Here is a 25,425-nt window from a genome sequence, read left to right on the forward strand (position 1 = left end):
CCTCAATTACAAGTTATGCTAGTGCTAGGGACAATAATCCTGTGGAGGGAAATGTGGAATATTTTGGACTTCTTACTGACATAATTGAGTTGGATTACTACGGCAAATGGAAAGTTGTCTTATTTCGAGGTGATTGGGCCGATGTTAATACTGCACGTGGAATCAAGCAAGATCAATTTGGTTTCACAATGGTAAACTTCGCTCGATTGATTCACACAGGACAACAATTGATTGATGAGTCGGATGTATTTTCTTCTCAAGTCAAACAAGTTTTTTACTCAAAAGATCCAATTGTTGAGGGTTGGTACGTTGTACTCCGTAACATCCCTAGAGACTTGTTTGACATGGGCAGTGGATGTAGAGATGACATTGACGACAGAACACAAACTTTGCCATTTCCAGAACAGAACTTAAACGAAAACATCCCTAGTACTAGTACACAATTTCAATGGGTCCACCAGGATACGGATGAAGATATTTACGAATTATAATGTAGTAAGCTTTTACGATTATCTAATTATATTTATGAATGATGATATTTCAACTATTTTATATGTGATATTATTGTTGTAATTGTATACTATGTTTTCAACTAATTTATTTGTATTGCGATAAAATGCCTAGAAAAAGTGCGATCGCACCGCATTGTTCAAGGTACTCCAAACTCAGTAAACAAACAAAGACCGAACAATGATCATTGTTCAATGTTCCGCATACACCGAGGAACCTATAGAAGTTCAAAGTAATTTAACATTTAATTTACATGTGTGTTGATTTCTTGTTTATTTTTTTTAAAATTTTGTATATTACAGTACTTTTATTTTTCAGATGAAACTGGTGGGACGCGGAGAGTTCGCGGACGTACGGTACTGAGTGATTTATACGAGTTAGATCTAGTCGAGCGTGTCCAAGTATCCAGTAATAGCTTTGGTCAGCCTGTTGGATCAGAAGCTCGCCTTTTAGCAGGATACATGGGCATTCTAGCACGGAATGCAAATATGTTGCCACTTAACTTCGAGTCATGGCATAAAGTGCCCGAGGGTAACAAGAACCAAGCTCTCGATAACATTAAGGTAACAAAACGTGTATGTCATTTATAATACTTGGGTTTAAGTTTCGTTTACATTTACTTTCTTAAGTTGTGTTTTTGTAGGCTAGATTTGCTCTAGAGGTCTCCGATGCTTATGTAAAGAAGGCATTGGGAAAAGATGGAGAGACCATAAGAGAACTTTAAAGAAAGACTATTTTAAGACAAAACAACACTCGATGAGAGATTACAAAATGTCCCACGGAATGCCGAGGTACCAAGTGGGAAGAGGTCGTTAGATTTTGGACTTCAAGAAAGGAGAGGTATGTGTAACTTATAAAATTTTGTAATTATTTTATCTGTATAGTATTTCCTAATTAATGTACTAATAATTTCATAATGTAGGATCGTGAACGAGTTGGAAAAATAGTTGGCAAGAATAAAAATTCACTCACACAAATTGGGTCGAAAAGTTTTGCGTGTGTAGCTCATGCAGAGGTATTTTGAATTTTTAATATTGGCGATATTTATTACTTTCTATCAATTAATATTTTACTATTGTATTGTAGGAATCGTCGTCCGGTCAAAAAGTTAGACGCCTTCAACTTTTGACATTACACATAGGAAGAAAGATGGAAACCCTATGACTCTCAAGTCTGCAGAAATTATGGTACGCTTGCTTAATACAATTTCACTTGTTTTAATTATTTATAGTGTTTATTTTCTAATGATTTATTTCATTTATTGTAATACAAATATTTTTAAGTTATGTTGCATTGGGTTTTTAATATATATTATGCTCCTAACTATGTGATTTATTTTTAGGAAAATTAAAGGATAAAAAATGAGTACGGCGATTGCTTCCAGTGATAGTTCTGTTCATATTGACGACATTGATAACCGGATTATCACTAAAGTTTTGGGTCCTGAAAGGTATGGTCGGGTTCAATTTCAAGGATCTTTTGTTAACCCATCCCAATATTTTGGATCTAGCTCGCAACAATATATGCCTTGGGGTCGAATAAGTCAAGTTCGAGGTTAAGAGACCAGATGGCTCGGATGCAAGCGACAACAATTGAGCAAATTACACAACTTAAAGCGGAGGCAACATCGAGAGAAGTCGAGGTTCAAAAGATATGAAGAACTCCACTACAATCGAAAGCAGATGCAAAGAATGAGAGAAGCCGAGGTTCAACGAAGTATGAAGAACTCCAAGAAGACTTAAAGCGAATCTGGCAAGAAGAGAAGCAGAAGGCAAAGTGAGAGAAGTATAGGCTACAGCGAGGGAAGCAGAGGCTAAAGCAAGGGAAGCAGAGGCTGCAGCGAAGGAAGTAGAGCAGCGTCAAAAGTTCGATGAACTCCAACAAAGAAAAGCTTCAGAGTATGATGAAGATGTTTCAAAGAATGCAATAAATTACTGCCTTAGACTATCGTAAATATACTTGATTTTGACTTTTAATTTATCATTTTAACTTTTAACATTTTTGTAATAATAATACGAATTTTATTTTATTTATTGATATTTATTATATTATTTGTTTAATATATAGATTTATTACTTTTGGCTGGTTTAGATATGATTTCCTCTAATTTGTTTTTACAGGAGGGCTGAAAATATAAAAAAATTTATTTTACAAATCTGCCAAATTTAGTGGCGTTTTTCAAAAAAACGCCACTAAAGGTGTTGGCCTTTAGTGGCGTTTTTGGTAAAAGCGCCGCTAAAGATAACGTTCTTTAGCAGCGTTTGTGGAAAAAGCGCCTCTAAAGATCATGGTCTTTCGCGGCGTTTGTGGGGAAAGCGCCGCTATAGATTATGTTCTTTAGTTGCGTTTGTGGTCGAAGAGCCACTATAGATCAGGGTCTTTTGCGGCGTTTTAGGGAGAAACGCCGCTAAAGACCCTAATCTTTAGCGGCGCTTTAGGGAGAAACGTCGCTAAAGACCCTAATCTTTAGTGGCGCTTGCCGCAAAAACGCCGCTAAAGACCCTGATCTATAGCGGCGCTTTGACCACAAACGCCACTAAAGAACCTAACCTTTAGCGGCGCTTTCCCCACAAACGCTGTAAAAGACCCTGATCTATAGCGGCGTTTCGACCACAAACGCCACTAAAGGTCATAGTCTTCAGCGGCGTTTGTGCTAGAAGCGCCGCTATAGACCAACACCTTTAGCGGCGCAGTCATTAGCGGCGTCTGTTGCGGCGCTTTTCAAAGCGCCGCTAAAAGTATTTGCAGCGCTAAAAAGCGTCGCTAAAAGTATTTGCTGCGCTAAAAAGCGCCGCTAAAGGCCTAAAAAAGCGCCGCTAAAAGCCTGTTTTGGTGTAGTGAAAATTCCACATTGGTTGTGACTAAGTTATTTCATTGTGCAAAACTTTTGTTCCAAGATAATAAATATTTTAAAAATCTCCCCAAATTTGCTCATAATCTTACAAATGTACCACATTGATATGTTTTTAAATATATATAATATACATATTAAAGCAAGGCTTATAAACAAATATATACTAAAAACATATATGCCTAACAACATGTTCAAAAACCCACAAACATAACTTCACATAATAAATTAAAAGTGTCCTAACATTTCATAAAGCAAGCTAGAAACTAAACAAAACACATACTTAAGGGTGTTCAAACAAAGGATTTAGTTAATAACTAAATCAATTACTATTAATCAAATTACCCGAAATGTAAAAATATTTAACCGTTAACCGAATCAAATTTTCTTTTCAAATACATTAATCGAACCAAAATATTTCGTTAATTTAGTCGGTTAATCAATTAATCGAACTTATATGTTTTTATCCTTTGGTTAAAATAAGTATAAAACCTATAAAAATACATTGTTAATGTTCGATTTTTTAATAGTTCAAAAATATATATTATTTATTTCGATTAATATAAAAATAATAGTTCAAAATTGTATTGCTAATATAAAAATATATATTATATATAATATATTATTTTTTGGTTAATTACTCGATTTCAAACTAAATTAACCGATAACCAAAATTTTAAAAAATCATAAATCGATCTCCGACCAAACTAAATTCAACCATCGACCGATTAACCGAATTAGATTGATTCAGTCAATTAGTTCAGTTTTAACCGAACTATAAACACCCCTACACATACTAATCATTAATCTCCTCGTAAATGATCAAGAAATATTTTATGAAAATTTGATATCCAAATTAGTCATCCACGAAGTACCAATAATTTTGTGATTTGTTATACAGGAGGTGGAGCTAGTAATGAAGGATGCAATCTTCCTTGCTTGAATCTTAGTTTCCACAAAAGTTATCATCAAGTTAGCAATCTTGTCCTACATTAGATAGCCAAACGTAGCGTTATCTAGGAATTTCTTTGGTTTTGCGGTTAGAAGTATTTTGCTTAGCTTCATATATTTATTGTGATCGCTTCTAATCTATGAGCTACCCTCCCCAATCAACTCATGCATCTTTTTATTTACATTAAAGACGTGTTAAATAATGTCGTCATCCTTCGAATCCATCCTATAATTATTCAAGCTTTCCAGAAGCCCCATCGTTTTTTTTTTTTTTTCTTTTTTGTCAAATTAGGCTCAAAGTCTCGATCACCTTAGGAGTCCGAATACACCCCATATAGACCACATAACAATGAACATAAAAAATTATGTACATTTGATTAAAACATATTTTAATCAACTTATTGTTGATACCACATATTATTTGGATAATACGTGCATATTCGAGACTACTCCTTAATACAACAACTCACAAAAAGTTTTATAAATGTTAAATATAATGTATTGAACGAAGTCAACAAATGGCGTTACACTTCTATTGCCATAATAAGAACTTCTTTTATTCATGACATAATTAAAAATAAAGATTCCTTTTATTTTGTTTTTGGTTAATATATTTATAAATATATAGGATGTGCATAATTTAATTTTAACCGACCAAAAAAATTATTTTAGTTAATCGGTCAACCATCGAATCTAATTCGGTCAGCGATCAATTAAGAAATTTTTAAAATTTCGATTACCCGTTGATTCGATTCAAAACTATTATATTAGATAGGTCCAATATATTATGTAAACCCAAAACATAAAAATTAAAGAATGAATTTAAAATTAATTAGATTTATACAAATTATTATAATGGGATTAAAATCATTATAGAATTATATATATTTAAACTAAAAATAAAATAAAAGAAAGAACCCTATTTTTTTTCTTTCCACAGTCAAACTCATAATATCTTCTATTCTTCTCGACTTCTTTGAATTTTTTTCAAACTCTTTTTTCATTTCACCACTCAAGTCTTAAGCTTTCTTATTTTTAATGTAGTGTTTGTTATAATAATTTTAAATTAGTGATGTTGTTAGAATTAAGTGACCCAAATCCTTATTTAAATTAAATACATTGGTAAGATAAAATAAAAGTAAAATCCATATAGAACTACATTTCTTTTATTTTATTTTAGAATAAGGTTTTTAAACCTTATTAAGCTCCATCTATTTGATATTGATTAGAATAAGGTGTTTTAATCTTACTACACTCCTATTAGAATATGGTTTTACAAGTCTATAAATAGACATAGTCTACTCCTCTTGTAATCATTCGAATTCGACATAGTGAATTATCTTCTCCTTTGCCCATGGTTTTTTTTTTGAAAGGGTTTCAACGTAAAATCTGTGTGTTCTTTATTTTTCTCTCTCTTTTTCTTTGCTTCTTTGCGATACATTGTCATTATTGACGTTCTATTTTTTTTCAAATTGGTATCCGAGCTTCCGGGTTGTTCATCTCAATCACGGTAATGGCGTCTTTGAAGTATGAAATTTCGCTATTGGATCGCAACACCAGATTTGCGTTGTGGCAGATAAAAATGCAGACAGTTCTTGCACAGATGGACTTGAAGGAAGCTCTACTAGGGGTAGATAAGATGCCTTCAACATTGACGAAGGAAGAGAAGAAGCGCAAGGATCGAATGTCTAGGAAGATTTTACAGGATGTGATGAATGAGAAGACCGTCGTTGGATTATGGAAGAGGTTGGAACAAATATGCATGTCGAAAACTCTAACTAGTAAGCTGCATATGAAGCAGCGTCTTTATGCTCATCGTTTGGAGGAAGGTGCGTCTGTGCACTAACACTTAACAGTGTTTAAAGAAATTCTCTCAAACTTGGAGGCCATAGAGGTTCAATATGATAAGGAATATTTAGGGTTGATTCTACTTTGTTCATTTCACCTTTCTTATTCAACCTTATATAGTAGCGAGTCTCTCACAGTTGATGAGGTTTATGATTCTTTAACTCGTATGATAAGATGAAGCATCTTGTGGTTAAAATCGACTCTCAGGAAACGGGTCTCAATGTTCATGGGAGACAAGATTAGAATGTTGGTGATGATCGTGGAAGGACACAGGAATGGAATCCTCGTGGTAAATGTAAGGGTAGATCGAAGTCTTTAAACAGAGGTAAAACTTGTAACTTCTGCAAGAAGAAAGGGTACATTAAATCTAAGTTTTATAAGCTACAGAAAAATATCAAAAAGGAGGCTGCAAATCAAAATGGAAAACAACCAGAAAATTCTGGTAAAGTTGATGTTGTAGAAGACTACAGCAGTGGTGAACTTCTAGTCTATTCTGTCAACAATTCTAAAGTGAGCGAGCAATGAATCCTTGATTCGGGCTGCACCTTCCACATGAGTCCAAGTCGGGATTGGTTTACAACTTACGAAACAATGTCTGAAGGTGTTATTTTGATGGGAAATAACGCTTCATGTAGAATTATAGGTGTTGGAATAATTAAAGTTAAGATGTTTGATGGAGTTGTCAGAACACTTAGTGACATACAACATGTTCCAAAATTGAAGAGAAATTTAATTTCGTTGAGTACCCTTGATTCAAAAGGGTACAAATACACAGCTAAAAGTGGGGTTTTGAAGATTTTCAAAGGTTCCCTCATTGTGATGAAAGGGCAGAGAAAGACTGCCAAATTATATGTTCTGCAGGGTTCTACTGTTACTGGTGATGCAGCTGTCGCTTCTTTTCCTTGTCAGATGATGATATTACTAAATTTTGGCATATGCGCCTAGGGCATATGAGTGAGAATGGCATGACAGAATTGAGCAAAAGAGGATTTCTTGATGGGCAAGGAATTTGCAAACTGAAGTTCTGTAAGAACTACGTTTTTGGGAAGCAAAAGAGAGTTCGATTCACCAGAGGAATCTATAACACGAAGGGAACATTGGAGTATATTCATTCTGATCTATGGGGGCCATCCAGAGTGCCTTTGAGAGGTGGAGCTAAATATATGCTAACTTTTATTGATGATTTTTCTAGAAAAGTTTGGGCGTTCTTCTTGAAGCAAAAAAATAATGTGTTTTCCCCATTTAAGTCTTGGAAAACTATGAATGAAAAATAAACGAAAAAACAAATAAAATACCTCCACACAGACAATGGCTTAGTTAGAGTTCTGTTTTGATGAGTTTAATAAACTGTGCAAGTTAGAAGGGATCGTGAGATACTTGACAGCTCGTCATACTCCACAGCAAAACGGCGTTGCAGAACAAATGAACAGAACGATCATGGAGAAGGTTCAATGTATGTTGTCAAATGCCAACTTACCAAAGTTGTTTTGAGTCGAAACAGCCTCTACTGCATGTTTTTTGATCAATCGATCTTCATCCGTTGTCATTTTGAAAAAGACTCCACAAGAGGTATGGTTAGGTAATCCTGCTAACTATTTTGATTTAAAGATCTTTGGGTGTCCTGAATATGCTCATATTAATAATGGAAAATTGGAACCAAGATCCATTAAATGTGTTTTTCTTGGTTATAAAGCTAGTGTAAAAGGGTATAAGTTATGGTGTCCTGAAAATAAAAAAATTGTGATTAAAAGAGATGTTGTTTTTGATGAAGCTGCTATGCTACCTAACTTATCTCTTAAAGACTCTTCCAATAAAGAAAATCAAAAGTAGGTGGAGCATCAGATTGATCCAGAATCTACAACAGAGTTGACTCCTCAAGCCAATACAAAAATTCAAAATAAAGTTGCTTCTTCACCACAATACTCTATCGCCAAAAACAGAACTAGAAGAGAAATTAAACCTCCAAAGAAGTATGTCGAGGCTGATCTAGTTTCTTATGCTTTAAATGTGGCTGAAGATATAGATGCAAACCAAGAGCCATCTAATTATTCTAATGCGGTTAGCTATGAAGACTCAGAAAAGTGGATGTTTGCTATGCAAAAGGAGATGGAATCACTCCACAAAAATAAAACATGGGATCTTGTGAAACTTCCTAAAGGTAAAAAGGTTGTTCGTTGTAAATGGGTGTTTAAAAAGAAAGAAGAGACTCCAGGAGTTGAAGAACCTAGATATAAAGCAAGGCTTGTTGCAAACGGTTATAGTCAAATTCCAAGAGTGGACTTCACAGATGTGTTCTCCCCCGTTGTGAAGCATAGTTCGATTCGAGCTTTGCTTGGTATTGTGGCAAGCATGATTTGGAGCTTGAGCAGTTAGATGTAAAAACTACATTTTTGCATAGAGAACTTAAGGAGGATATTTACATGCAACAACCAGAAGGTTTTACAGTCTCAGAAAAAGAGGACTATGTTTACTTGCTGAAAAAGTCCCTTTACGGTTTGAAACAGTCACCAAGACAGTGGCACAAAAGGTTTGATTCCTTTATGACTTCTCATGATTTCAAAAGAAGTAGCTTTAATAGTTGTGTTTACTTTAATAAAAACAGTGATGATTCTTTTGTGTATCTACTCCTTTATGTTGATGACATGTTGATAGCAACGAAAGATAAAAGAGAGATAAGAAAGGTCAAAGCCTAACTAAGTGAAAATTTTGAGATGAAAGATTTGGGACCAACAAAGAAGATATTTGGTATGGAAATTCTCAGAGATAGAAAAGCAAGTAAATTGTACCTAAGTCAAAAGGGGTACATTGAGAAAGTTCTTTGCAGGTTCAATATGCAGAATGCTAAGCTTGTTAGTACTCCTTTAGCAGCCCATTTCAGACTTTCATTGGCTTTGTCTCCACAATCAGATGATGAGGTTGAGTACATGTCACATGTTTCATACTCTAGTGCAGTGGGTTCTCTCATGTATGCTATGGTTTGCTCACGTTCAGATTTATCATATGCAGCTTGGCGGACCCGGTAAAGAATACTAGAAAGTAGCTCAGTGGATTTTAAGATACTTACGAGGTACTACTAATGTTTTCTTACAGTTTGGAAGAACTAGAGATGGATTCATTGCGTATGTTGATGCTGATTTTGCTGAAGACCTTGATAGAAGAAAATCTCTCACAGATTATGTCTTTACAATCGGAGGTTGTGCAATCAATTGGAAAGCCACTTTGCAAACTACAATTGCTTTGTCTACCACTGAACCTGAATATATGGCGATTACTGAGGCTTGTAAAGAAGTCATTTGGTTGAAGGGACTCTTTGGTGAACTCAATGAAGACCTTCAAATCAGTACATTATTTTGTGACAGTCAGAGTGCCATCTTCCTTACAAAAGATCAAATGTTTCATGAGAGAACAAAACACGTTGATGTTCAGTATCATTTTGTTCATGATATTATTGCTCGTGGAGATATTGTTGTGAGCAAAATTAGTGTTCATAAAAATCCTGCAGATATGATGACTAAGTCCCTTCCGATAACCAAGTTTGAACATTGCTTAGACTTGGTTGGTGTTCATTGTTGAAGTTAAACCCTTAAGGGGTTTTATGGAAGAGGTGGAGAACTTGTTCGTTGAGAGTTTTCGATGAAGAACTTGTTCATTGAGAATTCGTGTCAATGTGGAGATTGTTAGAATTAAGTGACCCGAATCCTTATTTAAATAAAATATATTGGTAAGATAAAATAAAAGTAAAATTCATATAGAACTACATTTTTTTATTTTATTTTAGAATAAGGTTTTTTAAACCTTTTTAAGCTCCATCTATTTGATATTGATTAGAATAAGGTGTTTCAATCTTACTACACTCCTATTAGAATATGGACAAGCATATAAATAGATATAGTCTACTTTTCTTGTAATCATTCGAATTCGACATAGTGAATTATCTTCTCCTCTGCCCGTGATTTTTTTCCCCGAAAGGTTTTCACGTAAAATTTGTGTGTTTTTTATTTTTCTCTCTCTTTTTCTTTGCGATACATTGTCATTACCGACGTTCTATTTTTTCAGATGTTAGTGTTAGTTATTGTTTTTGCTTCTTCTTTTTTAATTAAAAACAAGAAAAATAACATTGCAATTGTATGTTTTCATGTTTCATATTTATTTGAACAAAACAAAAAAACATGTAAAAATTTTGATTAATTTGGTTAGCAGTCCAAATTAATCGAATTTATCCCGGACGGTTAAAAGATTTTGAAAAGGTTTCGATTCGGTTATTAATCAAACCGACCTTTTGAATACCCTAAAAATATATATACTCATTGCAAAATTTTGGATCCATTAAAAAAACCTAACACGTTAGTAATACAAATTATATGATCATAATCTCTAAATTTTTAGAGATGTTTCAAAATTAGATATTAACATTATCACCCAAGATTTAAACTTACAATCTAAATTTTGAACTCATATATAGTTTATCAAAACCCGAAACAATAACCTAACCCTAATACCAATGCAATAGTATGCTAACAACAAATGAGCATTTGCGAAATTAAGAAATCAACTTACATGATCATTGTTGGATGGTCTGGTATACAGATCAAAATGAAATCATAAATTCAAAATCGTCTTTCTTTAAAAAGAGAGCCACCAACCTCACATTGGTAAAATGAAAGGCAAAATAATGAGTAATGTTAATTTTATTGCAAATGGGTGTCCAAATCCAATAGACTATATAAAATACAAACGAAACGAAAACGTAAATATAACCAAACAAAATTCACATATAACAATTGGCATGATAAAATTAGAGATTTATAAGACCTAAACATGAATAATACAATACTAAAACATGATTGAGGAATATTAATTTCATACATTATTGTTGATTTTTGTTTTTCATTACATCTTCAAATATTAATTTATTTTTCACTACGTCACCATTTCTGTAAATTTGAGAAAGAATTAAGCCTAAATTCTATAAATTATAACTCATTTATTGATTAAATTTGATGAGATCTTACACTTTTTTTTTTTTGGTTAGAAAAGGTTGAAATAAATATTTGCAGGCTTGTGAACTGTGAGTAGGGAGGTAAAATATCCTGAATATGATGAGTTCCAACTCGTGGATTTTATTTTAAAAATTTATTTTCAGGTTGAGTTAATTTAAAAGTAATAATTAGATTAGTGTTAGATTTTAAAAAATTTGTTCTGCCTATCCCGTGATATTTATAAAATACTCTTGATATATATAAATATATATTAAAATTTTCTTTAATAAATAATATTTTAAGTTTTAAGTTTAAACATAAAAAACCTTATTTGCTCGAAATAAGAAAAACAATTAAAAATGTAATTTTATTTATTTTAAAATAAAAAATAAAAAATTGAATGGTGTTAGATTAGAGTTGAAATTGAATCTTTGAATAAATTGTGAAATCGTGTTCAAAACAAATAATTTTTTAAGAGTGAGGATTGAGTGGAGTTGGAGAAAGATTGCCCCCCGGTTGCCATCCAATCCATACGACGTAGCGCAGCAAAAGATATTTAATTTTATAATTAAGATTTTAATTTTTAGAAACACGTGTTACAGTGGGGCAATTTGGGCATTTGATATAAGTAAGATGTTGGAAATGAAATACAACAGTCAGTAACTGGGAATCAGCATAGCAAGTTTTGGACCGTCCGATCAGCAGAAATGAATTGATGACTAATTTAGTTATAACCGAGTTCGTAAATGAATCTGAAAACGCACCCAAAAGTCGTTTATTGGTTCCCGCCAAAAATAACAGAAATCACAAAATTTATTTGAAGGACACCCCTAACAAACCCCCTAAAACGGTTGGTGTCAGCCTCTTCATTCCCCAATTCCCACGCGCCTCCCTTATAAATACATATCCATCCGCTTTCTCCATCTCTCTATCATTTTCCTATCTCTTTCCAAGAATCCTCCAAACAAACTCCCTCTCTGAAAAATGGCTATTCCCTCTCTCACTCTCATCATCTTCCTCGCTCTCTCCTTCCTCTCCGTCTCCCACACCACTTTCGACCAATTTCTCACCTCCACCTCCACCGCTTCCACTGCCACCATCAGCGCTCCACAACAATCACCCTTCTTCACAATCTCACCTTCGCCTCAACCACCTCAAGATCACGCCGACCACTCGCTCCTCCCCCACACTTCACTCCTTGCACCAATCCTGTCTCATCTCGGCTTCAACGAGCTAGCCACCGCCGCTCCCTCCCTCTTCAGTGACTCTACCTCCGCCGCTGCTTGGTCTGGTCCGTACACTATCTTTGCTCCCTCTGATTCCTCTGTCCGCTCGTGTGTTTCTTGCTCTACTCCTTCCCTCCTCCGTGAACACATGGTTCCTGGCCTCTTCACCAACGATTACCTCCGGAAACTCACCTTCGGTACCAAAGTCGAAACTCTCAGCCCCGGCCGTTGCTTAACCGTTACCTCCACCGCTAACAACCAGAAAAACTTCACCGTTCACAAGATCTTCATCGGCGGAGTTGAAATCACTCAGCCAGATCTGTTCAACAACGGTCTACTCATTATCCACGGCCTCCAAGGCTACATCTCACCTCTCTCGCCTTTCTCTTGTGACGTAGAACGGATGACGTCACTCTCTTTCCCGTTCCACCACGGCCAGAGCCAAAACAACCAATTTAAGCAGCAACAGAATGCGGCTCTGATGCGATTCATGCTTCGAGACGCCATGCTACGGCTGAGAAATAACGGCTTCTCCGTTCTCTCACTAGCTATGAAAGTCAAGTATGCCGAACTCATTCCTCTCATCAATGTCACGATCTTTGGTCTTGATGACGTGTCCATCTTCTCCGGTTCGTACGCTTACATCCACAGTGTAAGATTCCATATCGTGCCAAATCAGTTTTTGACTGCTGCGGATCTGGAGAGACTTCCAGTGGGGACCACGCTGCCGACATTGGACAGAGGGCAGAGTTTGGTGGTGACGACGGCGGGAGAAGGCATTACGAAGAATCAATTGAGGATCAACTATGTGGCGATTAAGGTTGCTGATATGATAAGGAATTTGAATGTTATAGTGCATAGCATTTACCTGCCATTCCCACATCTTCATCCTATGGCTGCGGTGACTGATGCCATTTTAGGTGGAGATCAGACGTCGACGGTGGGAGGAACAAATGGGGATTGTGAAGCTTCGAATGAGCAAGGCCAAGGCAATTGTGGAATGAGCCAGGTGAATCAGGTGGCGACTCAGCTCAAGCCCCACATGCTGGAACTTGAAGACCACCATGTCCATGACCATGGTCTTTGAAAGGTTTTGCTGATGCATGTACAGTGAAATGCAGGAACGCCTTCTGTTTCCTAGCTTTGGAATTCACGGTGAATCTGTGTTTAGTCTACTGAGTAAAACTTTGATAAGTCTGTTTGTTTTTAGGTTAAAAGAATTCGATTGTGAAGTGTCTGTTTGGGGGGAGATGAATGGTTGTTATGTTCCAGTACTTTAGCAAGGATTAATAAAAAGGTTACTGTTGTAAAAGAGATAATCATCTCTTTGCGAACGATTGCATGTTAGCAAATGACTAGATATCAGAGGAATCATTTTTTTTTTTATATGTATAGTTGTTTTAGTTCGGCAAAGATAACATTCATATAGCGGTAATCTTAGTAGAATATATTGGAATTCAGATAGGGCGAGTAGGGTGAGTTATGTCAAAATTCCATCCAGTGCTAAAATAAGCTTAATTCGTGAACCATTTCATAACCGATACCGGAACGTGATGAGTTTTGGGCTTTAGGTTGGGCTCCGTCTATCCCATTTGGATTTCTTCATTTTGGAGTCCAATCTGCAAAAATGGGGCTTGGGCCAGATGCTGTGCTCGATATATTTAATCATTTATTTCAATAACTAGTCCGTTATGCATATATTTATATTCAAAATGTTAAGTTTGAATACATTTAAAATGAATAATATATAGCTGTTTTCTACACAATCTAAAGAAGCCAAGATGAACAAGAAAAGAATAACAAAACATGTTCAGCCAGGGATACTATTACTTGGAATTCATGGTGTTTGTATTATGAGTATGATATATCATTGTATTGACGATCAGGTTAGAAGTGAGGTAAATTTATCGTTGAGTAGTTGAGAATTAAGGAAAGTGTGAAGGTGTTATGGATGTTCTTACTATTACTCAATTCTCTTAAACTTTTAAATTAAAGAATAATGTGTTTAAATACGTGAGTTGTACTTGTTTTATAAAATTAATTATTAGGAAAGATACAAGGATACTTCATTAATTGATGATAGTATTTCCTTTTTCTTAAAAATGTAGCTGGCTAAAGTAATTTTGTGTAGTATAAGCAAACTGTTGGAACTTAGAATTGTTAAGAGCATAGAAGCAAAATGTAAAGGGACAAATGATATCTAAAGTTTCGTTAATTAGGCTTAATTCTTTCTTTAAATGAATTTTTTTGGTATCCATAAATGATTTAAATCACGTATGTCTCAACCTATAAAAATATGGTTTATTTCTTTTTTTTTCCTTTTCTCGGGGTAATAATAAAGGGTAAACAAAAATTCATACAAATTAACATTTAGCTGTGTAAGAAATTAAGATGCAGTTTGGGCTTCTAAGGAAGCATTAAAATCCTCCCTAGCCTTGCGCAAGTGAGGGGTGATGCAAGAAGCAGGTGAGGCAGGGTATGATGTGCAAAACCTGACATGCACACACCACGATGACGACGACGACGATGATGAATGTGATTTCCTGCCTCTTGCTATTGTTTGAGGAGTTCCTTTTTTTTATCTTTATTATCACACACAAAGGCAGCAGCAACTAATAAATTTGCTTCCTTCCCAAGATTTTTGATCAACTCCAATGACATATCATAGTTGAGATTCATTGGGTCCCCATCCTAATCAGAGTCTGGTATTATGGTGGATAAAGCCAAGGATCCGCATTCGAACTTCTCCAGGGAAATTGCTGTGGATACCACATTAAATTTATTCTCCATCACCACCATTGCTGTTGCTTTTCTTGGCCTCACTGACTTTACCTTACCCAAGACTGGTAAGAGCTTGTGATGAAATCCAACTTCTCGAGTGGTGATGAAGCATTAGTGTCGCAACACCGACACTTTGGTGTCTCGACCTTGGCCACTACAGAGGCCTCTCCATGTTTTCACCTCAACCACTTCCCTGCACAAGCTCAAATCACCAAGATCAAATCAACCATTAAACTTCCAATAACATAATTTTTCCATTTCGGTTCTAAAAAGCATGAAAATGTAAAAAAAACTAACATCTACTATAATTTCTAAGAATTACAAAAAGTATTAAAAAGACTCAGAAAACACTTGAGAACAAGCTCTTTAAGTTAAAGAGCTTAATTTAACGTATCAAATTACAATAGCTCAACCATAAGGTCCATATAAACAAAACAACATCTTGACAGTTTTCAATACCCAAACCCTCGAAACAAGCGATCAAGGCATCTTCGACCAATTCTGTTTTAAGAAGGGTCTTGGTTCTTAAACCTTCTTAATCGCTTACCACCTGTGAAGGCTTCGATTGTAGCAATATCCTCTTCAATCTATTTGCTTGTAAGTGCAATTGATAATCATCACCACTTCTTTGGATTGTTCTTTGAAGGTTAAACAATGAATGCTTAAGGTGGTTGAGTATCTATAAATATATATTAATATGGACAATATAATATACCAATGTGATAGAGATTTCATAACAATTTAAAAATTTACATGCATTACAAGTACAATTATATCGATAAATTTAGTGGTTGGATTGTTAAAATATTTATTATACAAAAGATACGAAATGGTGTGCAAGTGGATCCCTTGCCTCTTTTTGAGTTATATATATTGTATATATAAATACACAAATTGAGACTTTTTTTGTATAATAAAAGGTGTCCTTATCTCTTTATTGTCTGATCCTAATTCTATTTAGGCTAGAGATCATATTCATGTAAAGCCATAAAACCGTTATTACTTAAACCATAAATATTATCGATAATTAGTTTATGTTTACAATAATCCACTAACGATGCATGTGTTGTGTGCCATAAACACTAAGAAAACTGATTATTGAAATTAGAACATATAATTCAAATTATTATTGATGCACGTTCATACTACATACTTTGTAACACCCCTAACCCATATCCGTTGCCAGAATAGGGTTACGAAGCATTATCTGAAGTTTACATCTCAAAACAATCAATTATTCACAAGATTTAATTCATAACATAAATCAAAGAAAAACCAATCAACCCCATACATATTGTCCCTTATATGAGCCATCAAGACCTTAAAAACACATTAGAAATGAATCAGGACTAAATCGAAAACATATAGAATTTTTGAGAAAAAGTTGAAAATTTTCATACTGCAGGGGTTACACAGCTGTGTGGCCAAGCCATGTAACTCACACAACTAAGACACATGCCCATGTCTCAGGTCGTGTGGGCATTCGAAGTAGGGACACATGGTCATGTCCCAGCCCATGTCTGTGCCCGTGTAACTCTTTAACTTGGGTCACACGGCCAAGCCACATGCCCGTGTGTCAGGCCGTGTAACTCGAAATGACCTCACACGCCTGCTCAACTTGCAACCCTTCGAAACCTACAGGGGACACACGGCCGAGACACACGTCTATGTCTTAGGCCGTGTAGACAAATAAAAGGTCATTTTCAAGCCATTGTTCTCATGCAAATTGTAAGGCCCAGATTTCGCCCGGGCCCAATAACAAATAAAAAATAATACCCCAGTCCAAAATCACATTACAATCCCAAAATATAACATCCCAAAACCCAACAAACTAAAAAATTTTTCAGCAAAAAAACCCTAGCCCTAAGGCAACGCATGCACGCCTCTGCCCATGCGCGCCGCTCCAGCCTCACGCACGCCGCCACCGCTCGAGATTCGCCTATCACAAGCCGTCCACACATCTGACATCTGCGAAGCAAACCACACGCAACAACAGATAACTTAAATAGCAGAACGACAAAAAAGATTGAGACGAAAGGGCTGTAATTCGGCTATAAAAGCCGAAATATTATCTTTGTATTTTTTTGGACACACATATTGGAATAAAAAAGCAAAAATCGAATTCTAAAGGTTGATTTTGAACTGTTCTCTTCGTTTTCTTTTTTTATTTATTTGTTTTATCTTATTTTATTTTTTTCTTTCTTCTTTTGCAAATCTATTTTAAATAACTATAATAAAAAAGCAAAAGCAAAAAATAAGGGAGAAGGGAACTCATTGGAAGTGGCCGTGGTTGCGCCGTCGGAGGGTCTCTCCTCCGTGGCCCGAATCGAGTCTAAGAGGTCGAGAACCTCCCTTGTTTTCGACTCCCATGGGTTGAGAGAGCTTTGGCTCTCAAGGATGCCGTGGAGCAGGGGCTAACGGGACCATTTTCCAGCGCCGGTCGCTGGCCACGTTGGTGGCACGACGGAGGTCTTGAGAGACCATCGGCCATTTGAGAAGGGAGGGTGTTGAGAGAAAATAACTGAGGCTCCTGCAGTTTTTTTAGAAAACCTGAAAAAGTGAAGTAAAAAAATATATTTTGGTTTATATTAGCCATTAAACGGCGCTGTTTGAGGGAGGGAGATCTGCGCATTCTTGCCCTAATGGGTAATTTGCGCATTTGGTCCCTCCATCTTGCGCTGAAGTGCAATCTGAGCTTTCTATTTTTTTCGATTTGGGCCACGAATTCTGTGTCTGTTTCAATCAGGTCTTTGGACCATGTGTGGTCCTTCACACTGAAACGCCGCGCACAAAGGGGCTTGGGATATTTGCTCCTTCGCTCCCTGATGTTTTAGCACGTTACGAGTCAATCCCTCGTTCCATCTTTTAATTTTTAATTATCCCCTTTAATTTTATTTCTGGTTCCAATCACACCCTTGACCCTTTTAGCCCCCATTTTTTGTTTATATATACATTTTTTACTGCTTTTGTTTTTATTTTATATTATTTAGGAGTTCCCTTTATATCATTATTTGGAATTGTTTTAAATTCATCATTATTTGTTTCAAGTTTTTATATATACGTTATTTATTTTAATATATATATATATATGTATGTATACATTATCTGCTTTAGTTCACTGTTTGGTTCTAAAAATTTTCTCTTCCTTTTCTTATATACTTACTTTAAGCTTTTATATGATAACTTTTTAGCTATTTATCTTAAGTACGTTATATATATATATATATATATATATATATATATATATTTTTATAAATACTAATTATTTTAAAAGTATTTTGTACCTTTTCGACTATGCTATTTGTTTTATGTTTCATTTATTATCTGTTTTAAGATTTTTTCTTATTTTACGTTTTCTATATGTACATACATATTACTTTCAAAATTTTTTCATACGTAGTATTTTAAAATTGTTTTGTGTATAATGTATATTTTTATATATATTTATTTTTTCATATTATTTGTTCAAAATTCATTTATTATCCTTTTAAAATTATCCTACATTTTATTTGTTCTAATTTGTCTTATGCTATTCATTTTGAAATTGTTATATGCTACTTAATTCATTCGTCTTTAATTATTAATGTAATAGCCCAATTTGCCCGGGGCCCATTCAGAATAAGCAGAAAAAAAACAAGAAAAAATAATTAAATATCCACGGTCCAAATACATAGGCCCAACATGGCCCAAATCGTTTTTAACCTAAACACTAGCCTAGCCCAATATCCCCAACCCAATTGACCTAACACCTAACCCTAGCCCTAATCATCTAAGCCCAAAACAAAATCACAAAGAGAAACCCTAGGGTTTCTGGAAACTAAGCCGCCGCCGCAGCCTCGCAACGCGCCGCCTTCGGCCTTCCTCTCTACGCGCGCCATGCCACCACCTCCGTACTCTAATACCTGTAGCAAACAACAAGACAAAGAAACAACAAAAAAGAAAGAAACAAAAATAACATAAAAGAGGACTTTGTATTTTTTTTCTTTCTTCTGTATTTTCGGCTATATAAGCCAGGATTCGAGCACTGTAATTTTTTTACGGAGATTCGATAATGAAAAATACAAAAACAAAACAAAGGTGATTTTTTTCTCTTTAATTTGGTTCTTAAGTTTTTCTTTTCGATTTTTTTTCCTCCGATCCTTTGATTCTTTTTCTTTGTTCGTTTACTCATTAAGAAAAGAGAAACTAAGGGAGGATGATTTACTTGTGTATTAAAGCCGTCGAATCCCTATCTTCTCCGCCATAATCGGAGTCTAGACGGGGACGACGAGGCATGTGGCGGCCCCACCTGCGAGTAGAGAAGGGGGCTAGGGTCGGAACCCTAGCAGAGAAATACTCAACTTTTTATTTTTATTTTTAGGGCCACAACTGTTTTTTTTAGAGAATTTAGTTTAAATAGTGCCATCATACGGCACCGTTTTGAGCAAGGGCTCATAAGCTGCCAAACGACGCCTGCTTAGGCTATAGCTGCATGTGACCCGACTCGAGGGGGAGGATCCGCGCGTTTTGTCCCAAGGGTCAATTTGCGCTAATGGTCCTCTCTTTTAGGGTGTGTTCAAATCAGTTTTTGCCATTTTTTTTATTTTTTGCCCTGCATTTTGTTTTCGTTTCATTTTGGCCCAGGTTGAAATGCTGCGTTTTGGAGGGATGGGAATATTTCCTATTTCAGTCCCCCATGTTATTCAGCAAGACGCACATTGGCCCTTATTTGGCTTTATTTATGTTTGTTCCTAGAAATTCGCTTTTAGTTGCAATTTAATCCCTTTCGTTTTTCTTCATCAATTAATTTAATAATATTACTATTATTTATTAATCATATTATTATTTGTATTATTATTAAACTTTTCATCCATATATATAATGCTTATTTAAATTAATATGTGTACATTATATTATGAATTTCGATTTTCTTCCAAAATGCATTTAAATACTATTATTTATATAGTGATTATTTTATTAACTTTATTTTGAATCTATCATGAACTCATATATATTTATTTTAAAATTTAGTGCTTATAATTTATTGACTATCATTTCTTCTCTTGTTTTCAATATGTCTTTTAAGGTTGATTATTAATGCCTCGATTTTTAATGTTGTATGATGTGAGACGATTGCTATTATGCATATTGTGTTGCTTGTTCCTATTATTTGATTATTTGTCATTTATTAGTATACATTGTGGCTTATGAATTATTATTTTACGTCATCCATTTTCAATCCACCACACTTTATTCGTTTAAAAGGGTATATTTAAATATCAAAATCATTTCATTCAAAAGCTTTCAAGATAACGCAATGTTCGGTATTTGGGATCTTCGAAAGAATTGGGCCCTAACGTATTGGGTTCCAATTTTCCTCGTTGAATCTAAATAATCGAAGATTTTCTTTAATCAAAACACGTAAATAAAAAGCTCCCTCTCGGGAATTTGATGCGTTGTGTCCTAATGTATTGGACATGACATGTTGATTTTTCAAGACGAGAATTTTCCAAAAAATAATAAGGGCAATATTCAATGCTCGGAATTTTGAGAAATTGTGCCCTAACGTATTGAGCTTCAATTTTCATCTGACTTAAAGCAATTGAATATCCTTTTAAGCTTCACCGCACGAGTTTTGAAAATCAAAAGACAAGCTTATTCTCGAGGACTAAAAATGTCGTATCCTAACGTATTGGGTGTGACATTCTATTACTCTGAGACAAGAAGGTCTTTAGCATCCGCTTCGATTTATCCAAACATCTTTTATAAAATTAACATTAATAAAAAAGGAAGGATCATATTTTTAAAATCTTTTCAAATTCTCGACACTAAGATATTAAACAATTAATTCGGTACCAATTTTGGGCGTTACGAGGGTGCTAACCCTTCCTCATGCGTGAGCGACTCCCGAACCTATTTTCTCAAAATTCGTAGACCTAAAATCATTTTCAAGGTGAGCCGATCACACCTCAATAAAAGAGCGGTGGCGACTCCCATTTTCTTTTTTTAAAGTCGATCCCCGTTTTTTTTAAATCTAAAAAAATGGTTTCGACAATTAATACTAGTATTCAAATAATGTATGTTGAGTATGTATTGTCATTGTGTGTACCATAATTAGTTTACTCATATTTTCATATTATTGTCATATATTTGTGTAATTATCCATGCATCATTATTCCATGTTTATTATTATATTGTTATTTCACATCATTATGTTGCAAATTAAACCCAACATAGTTGTCCAACGTAGATGCCTTTATTTTATTCTAAGTAAGATAAACGCATACCTTCAAATATATTACCCGCTATTATTCAAAATGGAATTTTGCTAAATGAGGTAATATTTTACATTTTGGTAATTCGAGGAATCAGACCCTAACTTACGGGGTTTCAATTTTCTCGTTAAACCTAAATAGCAAAGTACCCTTTTTAAGCTTCAAAATCAAAGAAATTTCAATATAAGGCAACATTTCGCGTTTTGGGTAATTCGAGAAGTCGTACCTTAACTTACGGGGTTTTGATTTTTCTCATTAAACTTAAATGGTGAGATGTTCCCTTTAATTTCAAAATATGAAATTCCAATAAAAATTAAAGTCAAGTTTATTCTCTAAAGTTTCAAATATCGTGTCCCAACTTACGGGGCGTAATATTTCGTTACTTTGGAGTAAGCGAATCTTTAACTCATTTTCAAATTTACTCAAACGATTTTTAAATGTACATCAATAAAAATGGATTGTATTTTAATTTGCTTTTTTCAAATTCTCAAGTTCCGGCATTCAAACATTTACTAATCAATTAGGTACCAATTTTTGGGCGTTACGAGGGTGCTAATCCTTCCTCGTACGTAACCGACTCCCGGATCCGATTTCTTAAATCATCATAGACCAAAATCATTGTTTTGATAAATTGATATTTATTAAAACGACTATTACGAGGTGATCCGATCACACCTAAACAAAAAAGGATTGGTGGCGACTCCTATTTTCATTTTTATTTTTAAAATCCAAGTTGGCCTCGTTTTCACAAAAAAATGGTGTCAACACAAATCATGGTTACTTATGCAAGCCATTAGCACCTAATTTCATGTATCCAAAATGTACCTAACATATGCATATTCAAGCTAGATCATCATAGCATTTAATCAATCAACCAATATGCCTAAAAGGCACCTCAATTACCACAACCAAACATGCTTATACATTTGCTAAATTTAACCATAAAACAACCAACCTTTGTAACTAATTCTATGCCAACATTTACCACAATGTTCACATACCAATATCATACCCAAATATATCAATTTGACCATTCAATAACAATCATCACCAAACCTTATCAAACTTGAAACTATGTCAACCACATCCAAACATACCAAATTGGCCATTTATCAACTCAATGCTCACTATCTATTTCCATACCAAACCATACCTCAATGACACATTCAATCATATCAAAATAACCTTTCATAGCATGTATTTAGTTTGCCATTCCAACATCCACCATTTAAACACCAAAATGCTAAGATGTCAACAATTATAAAACCACATATACATGCCAACATAACAACCAAAACATTAACCAAAATCCCATATTTACAAGCTAAACATAATGGCTAATTCATCAAACATAGAACACCTATACATGCCGTTACAACCATGACTCAAAATCATCAAAATCTACCGATACAGTCGATGGATAGTGCGATGGGTCTTCGACAAGCTTCCAACCCGAACGAACTTCCAATTATCTAAAAACATGAGAAAAATAACATAAAGTAAGCATATAATGCTTAGTAAGTTCATAAATCATAAACAATGCTTACCATTTCAATGTATAAGCTTAAAAGTAATTTATGAATTAATCCAACATAGCTTGGCACAAGCCTAAGCATCAACAACAACTCAAGTTAGTGATTAAACACTTAACTTAGGATATTTACCATATGATATAATAGCTTTCGTGAACATAGCATATAAGTAATCACACTTTTCATGAACATGGCTATACATGCTTTAAACATCAACAACTCATACCTTTTCATGCTTTCATAACATTACTAATCGAAACACCTATCGTTTCTTCCCTTTGTGTACCCGTTGAAACACTTAGAATAATATCAGATACGCGGGAATATCACACATAGTGTGCTAACATATGGTCGAAACAATTTCTTTCTTTTCCTTACATAGATGTTTTCTCTCAAGCCATAAATGGGTCTGCTCACACAAGCTGTCGATCGAAACGTAGCTACACGGTGCTGCTCACACAAGCTATCAAGTATCCACAACACATGACCGAACTCAGCCACTGGTAGGACGTTCAAGACCAACACCCGAAACATGGTAACCCTAATGACATGTCATTTGTATCCTATATATTCCTAAGGTTCAAAAGGGGTTCGAAAGTCATCGAAACGTCGTTGGATTTTTCTGTGGAGACATAATATAATAATACAACAAAATAACATTTAAATCAATATATTAAAATTCTATTTAAACGTACGAACTTTCCTTGATCACAAATGAAGAGATATGATCAATTAATTTGACACTTTTTCTTTCCCTCGATCTAAATCTGTATGATGCTTATCTTGACCTAAATAATCAAATTCAGTCCATTAAATAATCATTCTATACAATTCAATTCAAAAATCATATTTTTCCCCTAATGTTTTGATTTCATTACAATTTAGTCTTAAGCTCATAAAATGAAATTCATGCAAATTCATCCCTAACCCAAGCTAGTCAAATTTCATATAGGTCCCTAGCAATTCATATATTTCATTATTTTCACAATTTTACCATGAATACTACACAATTTTCAATTTAACCCCTAATTAATATTTTCAAGAAAATTCACTTTACAAAATTTGTTTAACTAACAACAAACACTCATTTTCTTCCATCAAATATCACAAACAACATATATACATTCATGGTAAAACCCTAGAATTTTAATAGTTTTGTAAATTAGTCCTTGGGCTAGCTAGATTAAACTATAACGACTCCAAAAACATAGAAATCATTAAAATAGAATAAAAAATGTTTACATGCAATGGATGAACTTGCGAATTTATCTTCCCCTTTAATAGTGTATTCGCCATGGAAGAAAGAAATAAGAAAGATGATAACCTATTCATCTTTTAATTCTTTTACATTTTCAATTATTTATTAATTTACTTTAATAACCTTTCTAATTAACTAATCAAAACATCAATTTCATGCCCATCTTTGTCCACTAAATATAATAATGGTCTAATTACCATTTAAGTCCACTCATATTAAGAATTCATAGCAATTTGACACCTTTAACTTATAGAACTCTAATTTTGCATTTTTTTCGATTTAATCCTTTTTATCGAATTAAGCATGCAAGTAGTAAAATTTCTTAACGAAATTTTTATACGATAATACTAACATGCTGCAGACATTAAACTAATAATAAAATAAATATTTTCACGTCAAATTTGTGGTCCCAAAACCACTGTTCATTTCACTGAAACGGGTTGTTACATACTTAACCAACTGCTATGCATGTCTCTTTCACAATTCAAAACCTATCCAATCTTAGGTATTTTTTGATAAAAATGAAAAAGTTTCAATTTGTTGTATATAATATCTTAATGTCCCAACTAACGTTGCAATACATGATCAAAAAACATAGATTAACAACAATTTTCAAATATAGTAAAATAAAGAGTAAATGACAAAAAAATTTGTTAACGTAGTTCATATTCACCAATCCTACTCTTTGAAGCCATGCACAATGAATGATATTATTAAACAATCGATCTGAATGAAATTAAAATAAGGATTAGGGTTCTTACAAACAAAATAATATCTTGATAGTTTTTAATACCCTATCCCTGGAAACAATCGATCAAGGCATCTTTGACCAGTTCTATTACAAGGTAGGTCTTAGTTCTTAGGCCTTTTTAATTGCTTACCACCTATAAGGGCTTCGATCGCAGTGCCATCCTCTTCAACTTTGTAAGTGAAATTGAAAATCACCGTCACTTCTTTAGATTGTTCTTTAGAGGTCGAACAATTGGTGCTTGAGGTGGTTGAGTATCCGATCACAAGTAAAGATTCTACTTTCAAAACAAGATTGGATTGCTTGCACTAACTTTTCTCACGGCTGAGGGACTATTTAGAATCTTCTTATTGTTTTTGATATCAATGTTTTATTTTAAAGGGTATTCACTAACAAGACTCGTTTCCTTTCGCGACTATAAAAATATAGGGGAAATTCTTGATATAAAATTTCAACGCATTTTTAGGCAAATTTTGAATTAGAGGAT

The 25,425-nt window shown here is 34.4% G+C and overlaps 1 protein-coding gene across 1 annotated transcript; it reads left to right on the top strand.

Annotated features, from left to right (window-relative positions):
• The first annotated feature begins 12,058 nt into the window (after window positions 1–12,058).
• LOC105804257 (fasciclin-like arabinogalactan protein 21) lies at window positions 12,059–13,725 on the top strand. Its single transcript, XM_012636780.2, has one exon. It carries the CDS (start codon window positions 12,124–12,126, stop codon window positions 13,450–13,452), a length of 1,329 nt encoding a protein of 442 aa, XP_012492234.1. The 5' UTR covers window positions 12,059–12,123; the 3' UTR covers window positions 13,453–13,725.
• The last annotated feature ends 11,700 nt before the right edge of the window (window positions 13,726–25,425 follow it).

The sequence above is a fragment of the Gossypium raimondii genome, chromosome 11 (assembly GCF_025698545.1).
Source record: "Gossypium raimondii isolate GPD5lz chromosome 11, ASM2569854v1, whole genome shotgun sequence".
Taxonomy (NCBI): Eukaryota; Viridiplantae; Streptophyta; class Magnoliopsida; order Malvales; family Malvaceae; genus Gossypium; species Gossypium raimondii.

What these genes read in the sequence shown, in the direction of transcription:
- LOC105804257 (XM_012636780.2), top strand. Translation starts at nt 12,124, where the DNA reads ATGGCTATTCCCTCTCTCACTCTCATCATCTTCCTCGCTCTCTCCTTC.